Source organism: Plasmodium coatneyi, chromosome 14 (genome assembly GCF_001680005.1).
Source record: "Plasmodium coatneyi strain Hackeri chromosome 14, complete sequence".
In the NCBI taxonomy this organism is placed as follows: Eukaryota; Apicomplexa; class Aconoidasida; order Haemosporida; family Plasmodiidae; genus Plasmodium; species Plasmodium coatneyi.
The window spans coordinates 1,438,239-1,453,155 of NC_033569.1; the positions used below are offsets into that span (position 1 = coordinate 1,438,239).

General features: G+C 35.1%; 4 protein-coding genes across 4 annotated transcripts; 2 read left to right on the plus strand and 2 right to left on the minus strand.

The window, feature by feature from the left end:
• Positions 1 to 518: 518 nt before the first annotated feature.
• Positions 519 to 1,977, minus strand: PCOAH_00054330 (KIR protein; the record flags this gene model as incomplete). Its single annotated transcript, XM_020062213.1, has 3 exons — positions 519 to 785; positions 1,047 to 1,832; positions 1,966 to 1,977. 3 exons carry the CDS (start codon positions 1,975 to 1,977, stop codon positions 519 to 521), a joined length of 1,065 nt encoding a protein of 354 aa, XP_019917661.1.
• Positions 1,978 to 3,600: 1,623 nt separating this feature from the next.
• PCOAH_00054340 (KIR protein) lies at positions 3,601 to 5,993 on the plus strand (the record flags this gene model as incomplete). The annotated part of the gene is made up of 4 exons (XM_020062214.1): positions 3,601 to 3,624; positions 3,775 to 4,467; positions 4,692 to 5,495; positions 5,670 to 5,993. The coding sequence occupies 4 exons, from the start codon at positions 3,601 to 3,603 to the stop codon at positions 5,991 to 5,993; spliced, it is 1,845 nt and encodes a 614-aa protein (XP_019917831.1).
• A 1,907-nt stretch (positions 5,994 to 7,900) lies between these two features.
• PCOAH_00054350 (KIR protein) lies at positions 7,901 to 8,895 on the plus strand (the record flags this gene model as incomplete). Its single annotated transcript, XM_020062215.1, has 2 exons — positions 7,901 to 7,915; positions 8,032 to 8,895. The coding sequence occupies 2 exons, from the start codon at positions 7,901 to 7,903 to the stop codon at positions 8,893 to 8,895; spliced, it is 879 nt and encodes a 292-aa protein (XP_019917525.1).
• A 2,405-nt stretch (positions 8,896 to 11,300) lies between these two features.
• Positions 11,301 to 14,035, minus strand: PCOAH_00054360 (KIR protein; the record flags this gene model as incomplete). The annotated part of the gene is made up of 4 exons (XM_020062216.1): positions 11,301 to 12,152; positions 12,306 to 13,010; positions 13,168 to 13,884; positions 14,024 to 14,035. The coding sequence occupies 4 exons, from the start codon at positions 14,033 to 14,035 to the stop codon at positions 11,301 to 11,303; spliced, it is 2,286 nt and encodes a 761-aa protein (XP_019917590.1).
• Between the last annotated feature and the right edge of the window lie 882 nt (positions 14,036 to 14,917).

The window sequence follows — 14,917 nt, forward strand, 5'->3', positions numbered from 1 at the left end:
GGAAAAGCAAGCAAATTAAAAAGGAAAAAAATAATAAAAGCCAAAGAAGCAAAAATAAGGAGCATATAATAGGCAAAAAGGGGTGAATCACCTTCGCGAACCCGCTCAACTTCTTGCAATTTGAAACACTTTTGAAATGTCCATAATTGGAATTAGGAAAGAGAAGGAAAATAAATTATTAAAATAGAAAAAATTATAGAGATAAAAATTTATAACGAAATAAATGAACACTTCAAGTATTAAATAAAAAAATTGCAAACAATTGAATAAAGTAAAAAATTTAACAACAAGACAGTTAAGTAGAAAATTTAACAAGCCAATATAGTAAAAAAGTTTTCTTTGACATTTGCTGATTACACATTAGTGTGAATACTTTAGTACAATGAAAAAGATAAAATAAAAAAAAATAGGGAAGAAAGGTCATTCAGCTCCTTTCCTTACACTGTATATATAAACTGTATATAAACTGTTTGCACGGTTATTTATGCCTCCCCGGAAAGGAACAATACATTCAGGTGTTAAATATTTTGGTAACCTATATTCTGACGAGCTGGTGCATTATTTGTTTCTCGATTCATGGTAGACTGTCTTGTGGACGGTGTAGTGTACACGCCAGAGCGCACTGTGGAATTTTCGGCTAGATCCGTTGGACCTATTGTGGAAGTGTCCGTTGAGTCGAACGTTGAGCTGTCTTCTGTCAACGTATCACGGTTTCGTGCGGTAGACCTTTTCTTTCTGCTTCTTCCATTAGAATTGTTACCAAACCAAGAGGGTAGAAGTTTATACTGAGAAGGAAGGGAGGGGCAAAAAGGGTGTAAGATTTCGTATCTAGGGTTCCGGTTTTAGGGATAAAAGGGGGGGAAATTTGAAAGGGTTAAGAAACAAAGGAGGTCTAAGGAAATGTGAAAGAGTCTAAGGGAGGAAAGGGTCCAAGGAGGAGGAAGGGAAGGAGTATCTAAGGAATTAAGGGGTTTAAGGAGTGTATATTTGTTATACTGTTAATATGTTAGTTCTTTTTTTTTTAGTTTGGTACTATTATTACTTACTTTATATAAGAGGAAGGGAAAAGCCGTCGCTGCTAAGGTGCCGATGATGGAAGAGATGGAAGAAGTGGTGGTAGCAGAACGAACAGCTTCTTCTTTTGCTAAGGATGCTAACTGTGCTTCGCGTTTTTTTCTGTCTTGTGCAGATGCTAATTCAGATTGGAATTCTGTTAGTTGCTGTTGAATTTGGTCCTCACGTGGTTTCCAAAAGTTCTTACAGTAATCATGATCAGTATGGCTCCCACAATGTTCTACCACCTTATTATGTGCTGCTTTAACGTTTTGCCAGTAACTTTTACATTTTTCAATACCCTCAGACCCACTATACTCTAATAGAGTTCGTATAGCACCATAGTCATACCAGAAATCGAACACTTTTTTCATGTCATTGAAAGTCTCCTGGTTAATGTCGGATTGTCCATTGCAAGGAAGACCACATACTAAACTATTATTTCCTTCCTCCGTACAATAATTATTTATATGTCCACAAATAGAATACACGTAGGTTTTGGTAAGGGGACTTTGAGCAGTACTCCCAAATAATTTTTCCCCTATCCAATAGTACAGGAAATGGCACGCTTCACTTTTGGATGGTGTTTTACCATCTCCGTATATTTTGTGTAGATAAGCCAGTGCGTTTTTAATTTGGCCCTCATGCTTTTCAAGACCTCTCGTTGTCAATGAATACTTCACTATTTCTGTTTCGCATTTACCTGTACAGACTTCCTGGCTGTTTTCGAATTTATTATAATAATTGGCCTTTGAAGGTAAGTTATCAAAATCAGACCCCTACAAATATGATTAGAAGAAGACATATATAGTGCACTCCTTATATTTATTATATTATGTACATGCAGATGTATTGCATGTGTATATGCACATACTAATATGCCCATATTGCAGGACACGTAAATCGTATTACTGTTTCTGACATGGTTTATATGTATGTGTGTATATATTTTCTTCTGTTGTATATATGTCCTCTATATATGTAGTCAATTTACGTTAAAGTATGTTGTTCATATATTAAGTAGCGTAAGGGTGTAAGCATTCTATGCTTTATTTCTGCTGTGCTTATTTCTTCTGTGTGTGAGTATGATTATGCAAGGATGAATATAAAGGAACGTGAATGAATGAATATTAAGGAATGAATATCAGGGGTTTCTATTTCTTTTTTCCTTCAATTATATATATACATATTTCTTAATTTTCAAGCAATTCTATCGTATTATACACATGTGCATCAAAATCATTACATATGTGCACATGAATACTTAATTAAGTTAGAAGGACGAGGTACGAAGAAATAAGCCCCCCAAAGAAGTCGTATAATGGAACAATGAACAGAAAAGGGAAGAAAGTGAAGTGAATAAAGAAAGAAAAGGAAGTGAAACTCTTTTGAGTTTCTCTTCCACTCCTTTAAACTATTTTAACACTTCTTGAACCCTAAACCCTTAACAACATTCATTCCTGAACCCTTTTAAATCATATAAATTATAAGGAGAAAGAGAAAAAAGGAAGGGAGAGGTACACATTAACATGTGCAAAAAGTATATAATGTACACCCCAAAGAAGAGGGAGGGGGAGAAATGTGATCAAATGAATCTGGTGCACATAATATGCTGTGCACATCTTCTTCCCATATGGATAAACTGTTTGTATATCATAATTATAGGAAAAAAAGAAAAGAAAAGTTACTAATACTAAACAGTCGTAAAGGAGAAAGGAGAGTATATTAAGGAATATGCTGCTATAAGGGTGCGCACACACAACTTCAATTTTAAACAGTAATTGAGCATATATCTTTCTTTGCATTATATACTCCCCTTCTTTTTTTTTTTTATTTCTCTCTATACTTGTACTATATTTGTATTGTATTTGGTATTATATTTGGTATTATATTTGATATTGTGAAGTGCACACATACCTTTTTCACTGAGCATATAGACGAATGTGCACATTTAGGGAAGGGTATAGGGAAGAGTGTGCTCCTTTTTTTTTGTTTGAATTATGCAATACGTGCATGTATTAACAATTTTTCAATTAACTCCCCTTTAAACATAACAATAAAACATAAAAGTATGTAGTACATGTTAAAAATTTTTCGTCAAATAGAAAAAAAGTGTGCTTATATACATAATAAGAGAGAAGTGTACATAATAATGGAATGCTCCAAATGAACAAGCATGCACAATGTACAAAGAATGTGCACAAAGATATATAATACATAGATACACAGATTGAACATAAGGAGGAGTTTGACTCCTTCGATCCATTATTTTTTTATTGTTTGCTTGTTCGTCCATTCTTCTGGCCCGTTCATACCGGTTCTTACCTTAATTATATACATGCAATAATTTGGCACATACATATATGTGAAATATATATTGTGATATGGTCGTTTGAAAATTGAACAGTGTGTGCTGTAAAAAATTGAAATATTTAATATTCACAGTTATAAAAGAAACAAAATTTTGCATACTTTACTCTCTAATATAAGAATTAAGAGGAATTGCAGAATAAATATATTATAAACACAAGAATATGCACATAAACAATGGGAAGGGATACACAATTGGAGGTTCGTCCTCATCTTTCGTAGCAGAAGGACATTAGAATAATGATCATATAGAATTTTGTACATGATGCAGTAAAGTAAAAAATGGGGGGATACACAAGAATATATATAGATATGTGTATATGTTCCCTTCTTTGCCAATTATATTTACAGGTTAGATTTCCCGGGAGTGTACCTTCGAGGACCGAATTCTATGATGTATTCAATGGGGGTTGGAAGGGAAGGAATTATGAAAATGCCTGGTCCACAGGTCGGGAAAATGAACTCAAGGGGAAGTTATCAGGGTACGAAGGACTTTTCGGTTTCTTGAGTAGAATCATAGATGCCTATTGTTATGCAGGTTCCATGAATGGGAGGCCGAAATTCAAGGATGCACCCTGCTCTTTTTTCTATTACTGGATGAAAAATACGGTTCCTGGGGGTTCAGATACCGCTGAACTGTCGCATGTTCTGGGAAACATTTACAATACGCTAAATGATGCCCCATATGAGAATAAGTGTGATCTTAAATACGGAGATGTTCTCTGGACACAGTTCGACCGAATGAAGGAAGTACATGATTTCGCCTATGACTATGATACCATACAGAGCCTTGTAGGAGGCTGTCAGCCTGCAGATTGTTCGAAATATTTACTGTATCTGCAAGGAATTAAGTCAGCATGTACTCTTGCGGGTGCAGGCTGCGATAGTGTGAGACATGGACCTGGTACATATTGTTACGACTATAATGAAAAATATAAGAACTTCTGTGAACAAAATAAACAGGAACTGATACCTCTATGTATTCAGCGCAAAAATCCTAATCCAAATCAAGCAAGCAGTTCAGGCAGTTTTTCCGATAATGATGTAAGTGGTGTGTGTAGTGTGGTGTGAATGTTAGGGGAAAAGAAGAGCACTGAGCACGTGGCTTCTGCTGCTGTGCCTTTAGGTCAATGGAATAAATTCATGTGTTTTGCCATGAACTCGCATGGGACAAATTCATATGTGTGTGCACATGTAATATTTCCTTCTATGTCATACCATGACCATATGTAAGAATACATACTTATTTTTACCAATTACATTTACAGCAGGGATGTTTGGAAAATTTACCCTCAAAATTAGGATACAGCATATTTGACGCAGGGGCAGAATGTTCTATGAAGAATGAAATTTGGGATAAGGAAATAGATATAAGTAATAAGTTAAGGCCTATATTAACGAAGTATGGGAATATTCAAAATGATATTGATAATATTGCAAAAGGTTGGTGTTACGTACTTAATGGGGCAACAGGAAGTAAAGAAAGTGGGTATAAAGTAGAGGGTGATCTATATTATCTTTTCTATTATTGGCTGGGACATAAAGTATGGAACAGTAAAGGTCAGGGTAATGAATTCTCAGATGTTATGAATGAAATTTATTTTCAACTCCAGACGGTGTTTCCTGGTATTCATCGTGGACCTACCTGCACCAAGTGTGACCAAAGTGAATTTGGACAAATGAGAAAAGTATTTGATTATTACTATGACCATGGAACTATAAAGGAGTGCATACAAGAATCTCAGACTTCTGTGCCCAATTGTACTGAACAATATTCAAAATACCTCCAGGAAGCTGCTGAGGTATATGGAAAAATGAAGCAGTATTGTGACCAAGGTGGACCTTCTAGGAACATATGCTGTAAGCATTTTAAGGAAATTTCTAATCCGACGGGTGGCAACAATATTCCAGAACCATCAAAATTGAAATCTGAATTAGAATCTTTAACAAGAAGTAGAAGGTCTAAAGCAGGAACAATATCCTCCCCCACCAACAACAACAACACTGCTCCTATTGTCTCTTTTGCATTAGGATTAGTTGGACTACCTGCATTGGCATTATTCCTTTACAAAGTAATTAGCACAATATGCACACATTAAAATATGAATAGTAACACCTATTAATATTTTTCCTCCCTACCACTTTTTTTCTCTTTTTTAAAACAATGAATATAAGACGTTCTTTTATATATATAATTCATATTCCTAAACCCTCCCTTTCCTTTCCACGCCCCTTCCGGTTCTCAGTATAATCTGCTACCTTCCTGGATAAGTAACAACCTCTTCTTTGGAGGAGGAGTAGGAAGCACCTCCTCCAGAAGTAATAGAAACAGAAAAAAAAGATCAGGTGCAAAGAACTGGGACACATTAACGGACAACGATTCAACAACAAATTCCACATTCGACTCAACGGACATCTCAACTGTAGCTTCGACATCAAACCTGTCAAGAACAACAACAGACAATTCTACCATATATGATGGTAGACCACCCACTAGAGGAAGGAAAAATAATGCACGAGGTCATCGGAGTGTAGTTCATCAGAGGAATATAGGTTATCAGAATATGTAACATTAAATACAGTGCTTCCCTTGGGGGGAGGAATAGAAATAACCATAGGGCTCATAAAGTGTAAAAGAGAAAGAAGCAAAATGGCAATCCCCCTGTTTTTTTTCCTTTTTTTTTTTTTTTCCTTCTTTTATCTTCCTTCTATGTTCACACTTTAGATTCATACTGCTCCATAAGTAGCGAAACAAAAAGGCCATATTATTGCCTGTATACCCTCAAAAAGCTAAATACCAGGCCACATGTTTGTTCGTATACCTAGAACCTTGACCTTAAGTGCGAAATCCTACACATACACCATAAACCATGAACTCTAAATGTAAAACTTGAACTCTGAACCCTAAAACTTGTACCCTGAACCCTAAATGCTGAATCCTGAAACTGCAACCATAAACTCTGAACCCTGAACTCTTAATCCTGAACCCTAAATCCTGAACCCTAAACCATGAAACCTGAATCGTTAACCTAACCCCTGAACCCTAAACCCTAAAGCAAAAACCCTTAACCTTAAAGCCCAAACCCAAAACCCTAAAGCCCAAACCCAAAATCCTAAAGCCCAAACCCTGAACCTTGAAACATAAACCCTGAAACATTAATCCTAAACGCTGAAACATGAACACTAAACCCAAACACTGAACACTAAACCCTAAATCCTAAACCCTAGGACCTAAGACCTAAGACCTAAGCCCTGAAGCCTGAATCATATCCACTATTTAAAGTATTCTGAAAATTTTTTAAACATTGGAAATATCAAATAATGAGGAAATAGAATGATCATTCACCTTATGATATCCCTTTCAATCCTTTAAGTCCTTGGGCCCTTGTAATCGTGCAGATCTTTTTAATCGTGTTAAAGGAAGAACAGAAAAGGTGTGCATTAATATGTATGTAATGTAATCTATGTTGGAGGGAAGAGGAAAGGCTAATATAAAATACTGTTCTGTTTAGCTAGAGTAATTTTTCGTGTAATCATCAGGAGGAGAAAAATGGAGGAGGAGAAAATTACTAAGAATAGAGAGTGAGGAATGAAAGGCGGAAAGATGTACTAGAGAGAACATTATTATGAGGATACACATATTTTTGCTTTCATATAATTAATGCAGTTGTTTATATTACATTCTTCTTGCGTCCTCTTTATAAATTTGTGCCCTTTCCTTAAATATAGATGATGTACATATTCCTGTAAACGGACGGAACGAGGAAGGAACCGAAGAATAAATTATACAGATATACCAACTGGACACTATACATGTATGTTAAAAGGTTCTTAATAGTTTCTTCTAATAATAGTGGGACCCAAATTAATATTACATACTGCAATTTTTGCTCAGAGAGAAAAATTACACCTTCACATAGAGAATGAAAAGAGCGTGTGAACCCTAAAAAAATGTTCCGGGCCACCAATCCTAATCCAATAAAATAACACATAGATAAAGGAACATATAAGAATTTTAAATCATTCCTTTCCCTTCACGTTCTATTTTTTTGTTATTGTAGCACATCTGTTAATATTCCTGCCTTAATTGTGTTTAAAACAGTTTGACACATATATATATGTGAAATATATTGTAACAACGTCCCTTCAGAAGAATTGGAACAAATGTGCATTATTGATAAAGGAAGGAAAGTAGAAAATTTGGCGCACATAATCCCTTTTGTTATAATCCTTATTGGAAGGGCTCAGAAGAAAAATTTTTGCACGCATATTTGTGCTGCACGAATATATTAAAAAGAGGTACGATTTTAATATAAGTTCAAATTATATAAACAACAAAAATATAAGCATGAAATATTTTTAACATATAAATTCACATTATACATAAACACAAACACACATATATATACATACATACACATATAGAGATGTACACTTTCAACGTAACAACATAGAACATAGAACATAACAAAGAATAATGACAAAAGGAGCGGTAAGAGGTTCACTCCTCTTATTATGTAAACAATTATATATATTATGTACATAATGCAATACATTAAAAAGGGTGCATGTATGAAAATATATATTTGGTCAATTCCATATTTGTAGTTGTGTAATGTGAATGATTTACCTTCGAAACAAATATATCAAAAATTCGAACAGAAGAATGGCAAAACTAAATGTCCACAGTGCAATTCTTGGGCTGATGGAATAACGAGTATTTTAGAAGATAAATTAAGGGACGAATGGGAAGATTGGGAGTACGCTACGGAAATTGCCCAAGCTTGGTGTTTAATATCTAAGTTAAACACAGAGGAGAAGCAACCATCATCACCATGCAAAGAGAAGCTGTGTAACTTCTTCTATTTTTGGTTAGGAGGTACATTATGTCATAGGTTGAAACCAAGTACTTGGTTTCAGGATACTATGCAAGAAATCTACACTAAATTAAAGGGCTCCAACGTCCAATGTGAATATATACCTATTGACGGTACTATTGACAGAGACCTTTTCAAGTATAGAAAAATAATATTCGATTATTATTATGACTATAAAACTCTGAAAGAGCAACTAAAGTATCCTCCATCTGAAGTGTCTCCCTGCAAAGTGAAATATGATGCCTACCTACAGGATGTTGAAGACGCTCATAAGCAGGTAGAAGCAAACTGTGGAAGGACCTCTAAGGATGAATACTGCAACAACTTTTGGAATAAGTTCAAGAATAGTAATATCCCAAAGCCACCAGATTTGAAAAGTAACATAATGAATGGGGAGGACATTACGGAGGACGGAACCGATGTGCTTAGGTGCTTAACACAGTTGTCTTCAGCAATTACTGAATTATCGAGGCAGGAAGAAACGTCAGCCTCCTTAGGTACAATCTCCTCCACTGCCATATCCTCTGCACTGGGCACAGTAGGAGTGGCAGCACTACCTATAGTAGCATTTCTTTCCTATAAAGTAAGTACATAATTGTCTCCATTTATAAGTATACATAATTGTCCATTACAGTTATAATTACAACAATTGTCTCCATTTATAATTAGGAAATATATGTACATATAATGCAACATGTACCACTATTTACATTTATATATGAACAACTATACATATATGAACAACATACATATATGAACAATATACATATAGGGAAGTAAGCCGTGTTACATATGTTCCGTAACTATTTCCATCCTCCACCTCCTTTTTCGTAGTATAATCTCCTACCACTTTGGCTTCGTAACAAATTTGGAGGCACGAACAAAGGAAAGGGAAGATCAACTGCCCGTCGTCACCACTTTGACGACATATTAACAAACGACGACACCTCCACAATAGGCTCTACAACAATAGGTTCAAAAGTTGGTGATTCCACTGAAGTGTCTACTATATATAGCAGACCGCCTAGAAGAAAAAATGCTCATATAAGGGAACAACAACATCAACAAAGGAAAGGAACAATTATAAGTTATCATACCATGCAGCACTAAGTGAATGGATGACCGCACAGTTTATACAACATAAAAAGCAAAATGACATTGTCCTCTTTCTTTATTTCTTCCTATTTTTTTCAATCTCTTTTTTGTTTCGTATTGTACTACAGTGTTAACTTCAATGTGTAAAATCAATATAAGCCGAAAAAAAAAAATTTTCCCACTTCATGGATGTGTTGGGAAATTTTTTTTCTTTGAAGATCCAATATGTTCAAATTTTTTTTTGTTATAGGTTTCTTTACCTTCATAATTTTTTTAATCTTAATAATTTTTTTTTTTTCTTCTTTAAGTTCTAATTATGTATATTTGAAAAGTATTCCACACGGGGCGTACGAGCAGCGGTTCGCCCACCTTTCTTCTTCTTTTATGTTACACACATCTGTTAGATGCACAGTTCACACAAAACAGGGAATAATAGTCCCTGCATAAAAGAAGAAGGAAGTTGCGTTCTTTTCTCTTTTTTTTACTGAAAATTAAGTACAATATTAGTCAAAGAAATATTTGTCAAAAAAAAAAAAGAAATGCCCTAATATAGATTTGTCACACAGAAAAAATTGCCAAAAAAAAAAAAAATTATCCAAAAATAGAAAAGAAAATTGCCCTAAATATAAATTTGTCATACAGAAAAAATTGCACCAAAAAAAAGAAAATTGCCCAAAAAAAAAAAATTGTCCAAAAAAAGAGAAATGCCTTAATAAATGTGTCAAAGAAAATGCCCTAATATAAATTTTGTCACGCAGAAAAAATTGTCCAAAAAAAGATGAAATGCCCTAATATATAAATTTGTCACATGATAAAAAATTGCACAAAAAAAAAAATTGCGAAAAAAAAAAAAAAAAAGGAAAAACTGACACGAATTGCACAACACTCACACTTGCATAGGAAAAGAAAAGGAAAAAAATTACAAAGATAAAGACTGCAAAAAAATAAATGAACTCAATGGTTATGTTATCCAAACAGAAAGAAGGAAAAAAAAAAAGGAAAAAAGTATTGACCCCTTCTCAAAAAAATATTAATATATTTAAAAAAAAAACAGAGAAAAAATTTATGAAGGTAAAAACTTGTAAGAAAAAAAAAATTTAATGAACATACTGGATCTTGGGTTAAGGGAATTTCCCAACAAGTAAAAATGAAGTGGGGGAAAAAATTTTTTTTGGCTTATATTAATTACACATGAACGTGGACACTTTCATGCAATACAAAAAAAAAAAAAAAAAAAGAAAGACAAGGAAAAATATAAGAAAAAAAAAAAAAAAGTGGTGGAAAGAAGGAAAAATGCCATTTCGCTCCTTTCCTCACACACACTGTATATATATAAACTGTGTGCTCAGTTACTTATGTCCCTCCCCCTAAAGAGGGGGGAAGGAAACATTCCCATTTCCCCTTTCAGGTGTTCCATACGATGTGATGCTCTACATACGGTGATAACCCATATTTCGGTGATGACCTGCGGCAGTATTTGTCCTCTTTTGTTGTCCATTATTTGCTCCTCTTCTCCTAGATGGTGTTGAAGTATATGGAACTGAATATACTGTTCCATCATCCATTGTGGAAGCTTCTTCTGTTGAGTCTAATATAGAGCCTAATATTGTTGAGGTGTCTTCTGTTAACGTGTCGTCAAGGGTGCTCCCGGTGAACCTTCTTTTTTTTCTTATATTCCTTCCTGAGATGTTTCTAAGTTGGTTACCAAACCAGGAGGGTAGGAGGTTATACTAATAAAGGAGGAATGGGGGGAGGGCTGATATATACATATGTACACATATACATATATATATAATGTGCAGTCTACAATATTCCTGTATTATTCATAGGAATTACGGTATATATGTACATACGATACTATGGTGGATATATATATTATGGGCCTATATAAATGGTAGTTGTCCATTACAACTGTAATTGTAATGGACAATTATAATTGTAGTTGTATACCTTATATAAGAAGAAAGCGACCACGGGTAGTCCGACCGTGGTAAATACGGTAGGCACAGCGACAAGAGCATTTCCTAATGAAGTGCTTGTAGGTGCTATGTCCTTCTTTGCTCGTTCCTGGGCATTTGTATGCTGAGTTCTTACATGTGTTTGAGTTATTAGTTCCTTCGCAGCCAGACACTTCGATTTTATGAAATCCTCAGGATTCTTTTTTTTATAGTCGCTGCTAAATTTGGTACAATATGTTTGCTTATTATTGAGTTCCCCCGTACACTGTTCACCTATAACCATATATGCTGTTTTAGCTTGTGTCAGGTATTCGTCCAGTTCTTGACTGCAACGTCCGTTGCTCTGGTTTAACTCTGCTTGTATGGTTCCATGGTCTTTGTAATAATTATATACTTTCTTCTCATCATTGAAATTTTTTTTCTCAATGTGGCTTGACACAATATCACACTTATTTTTCTTATTAGGCAAGTTCTGTAATTGTCCACGGACAGTTTCCATAACCTTCCAGAATAACTCATCACTCAATTCGTCATCGTCAGATATCTTATCTCCAAACCAATAATATAGGAAACCACAACGCTCATCCTCCGTTAAATTGCTACCTTCCCTTCCATCCCCTTTACTGGCGAAGCACCATACTTTTTTGAGCGCCTCAGTATATTCCTCATTACCCTTTCCCAATGCATTCCCTATTTCTGGAGGGAAACTATTATCATCCTTACAACAGTCTCTGCCCTTCGTGAGTTTTTCAATTTCCCCATACGCTATTTTTGAAGGTACCTTCCGTAAAATTGGGTCCTACAAGTATAATTATGAAAATAGATGTTTCCACATTGCCCCCTTCACAATTTATTACGGCACGGATAAAGTATTATATGCTTATTGTTCAAATGCCCCCCTTTGAATAAGGAGTAGAAAAAATAACCCGAAGTACTTTCTCCCTACACTTACCTCGGTATCTGCCCCTTCTACTGTACCACCTGCACTAATGCTCACACATCCCGAACTACCTGCTTCATTAGGGTTCCGGAGGGTTGAGGTACATTTTAACTTTAACCTGTCCTTCTCCATGTACTGCTTATATTGTGTGTTGAATTTATTACAATATGTAGGATCAAGTTCATTAAATTTTTTAAGGTTGCATTGCCCACTTATAATTTTATATGCTTCTTCCGCTGTTCCCAGATATTCGCGGTAATTTGCATTGCAGGAGTTTCCACTTCTGCCTAACTTCCTTTCTATAGTTGCTTTGTCTTGGTGATAATCATATACTTCTTTCTCATATTTGAAATAGTCGTAGTTCGCTTTAGTACACACAATGTCACATTCATTCCCAATGGGCAATTTTTTCAATTCGTCACAGACAGTGTTCATAAAACCCTGAAATTTATCACTCCCCAAATCGCCAAATACAATATCCCCAATAAAATAGTATAAAAAGTGGCAGCGCTCCTCCGTGGATAAAGTGTCCTTTCCTCCTTTCTGTGTGTAACACCAGTAGTTCTCGGGGCCATCCATAGTACTCGTAAGTTCAGTATGTGTCGTCCATAATGTTCTTATTTCGGTGGGAACAGCACTATCATTTTGACATTTTCCCTTCTTATTACTAAGTTCGCCGTATGCTATTTTTGAAGGTAACTTATCCACGTTCTGATCCTATAAGTATAATAGGCGAAGTATATATGGATGTGTTCACACTGCCATTGTATGGCGGACAGTAATATTATAGACATATTATTATATTATCCGTACGTATCAAAAAATAACCCGGAGTATTTTTTTCCATACGCATGGTACCATTTCTTATTCTTACAGAATCATCATCATCACTGTCCAAACTGTCTTCTCTGTCCGCTTCATCTGGATTAGGTCCTTGCTCTGCTTTGGAAGACGATGCTAGTTGTGCTCTCAGTGCTGGTAGTTTCTTTTCACAGTAATCATCTTTTACCTTCGAATTAAACCAATTACAATAATCACCATAACTATACTCCTCATTCTGACAATCTGCATTTACCATAGTACATGCTGCACCAATTCCTTGCAAATACGTTAAATATTCCGACTTCTCCGTTCTTCCATAATGTTCAGCATACATCTGTATGGTATCATGATCATAGGTAAAATCATATATTTCTCTCATATGCTTGAAAGTGTCTTCGTTAAACTTTTTGTACTTAACTTCACACTTATTTCCACTGGGAGTACTATCTACCGCTTGATAAAATTTTATTAGGAAATCCAACTTCTCATGGGCATACAACCCCCCCAGGATTTTATCCATCATCCAATAGTAATAAAAATAACAAGATTCACTATCAGACGAATTGTTCTTTCTTTTTTTATATGCGTAGCAATAAGCATCCATGATTTTACTCTTGAAACTATTGAGCCCTTGATGTTTATTTAATTCATTCCCCAATTTATTCTCCCAATCTGCAGGCCAGCCTTCACTAAGACTGCATTCGTTCGAAGCAGTACTGAATTTATCATAGAAATCAGCCTTCGAAGGTAAATTCTTCAAATCAGGCGCCTAAAGGTATAATTAACAATATATATGTATTCCTACATTCCTCATTACATGACGTATGAAGTGTATTATATGTGCTCCACATATTTATGTATCTATTTTAAGCAATAGAAGAAGAGCAACCCTCAGTATTGTTCCTTACCCATCCTGACATTGTTCACGCACAGATGTGTATATATTGCTATATAATGAAATTATTTTAAAATGTCTTCCTTCATATATGTTCATGTGGAATAAATAATTGAGAGTTCCACTTGTTCTATGGTGATTATGAATGAATACCAGGTTTTTCACTTCTTTAAGCAATATACACATATTCCTTCAATTTTTGAATAATAACAACAAGACGTCACATACATATATATTGTATACGGTTTATATACGTAACAGAATTAAGAATATGTTAAATCAGGAAAACAGAGAATGGAAAAGGCAAAGTCGAAGTTCCTCCCCCCTTCCTCCTCAAAATGGGTGTTTACCCCCTTTATATATATATATATATAGAAAGGAAATAAATAACATAGAAGATGTTATAAACAGGGAAAAAATGCGCAACGAACACTTCTATTTGACACACACATATATATATAGAAGTGTGTGTATAGTAGGTACACTACTGACAAAAATGCGCGTACACCATTTATATATAACAGTAAAAAAATTTGTTTAAAATCCTTATATAAAATGTCGGAATAAATAACAGGATCGACACTATTATACACACACACATAAGGAAGAGAAGAAAGGGGAAGGAAGATGGGCACATCGCCGTCGTCTCCACATCGACAAATTGTATATTGTGGACTTCCCCCCAAAAAGAATGTGGTAACGTCTACAATGTGGTATACGTTCCCCAACAATGTGGCGTCAAAATGTGAGGTATATACGTTCCTCCCCCCACATCGTTATCCTCCCACATTTTATACACATTTGTAGAACGTCCGCACAAACGGTGACGTCCCCCCCAAAAATGTGATAAGTTCCCCACATCGACAAATTCGTCGGCATGGACCCCTCCCGTTCAGCGAAGCGAGGC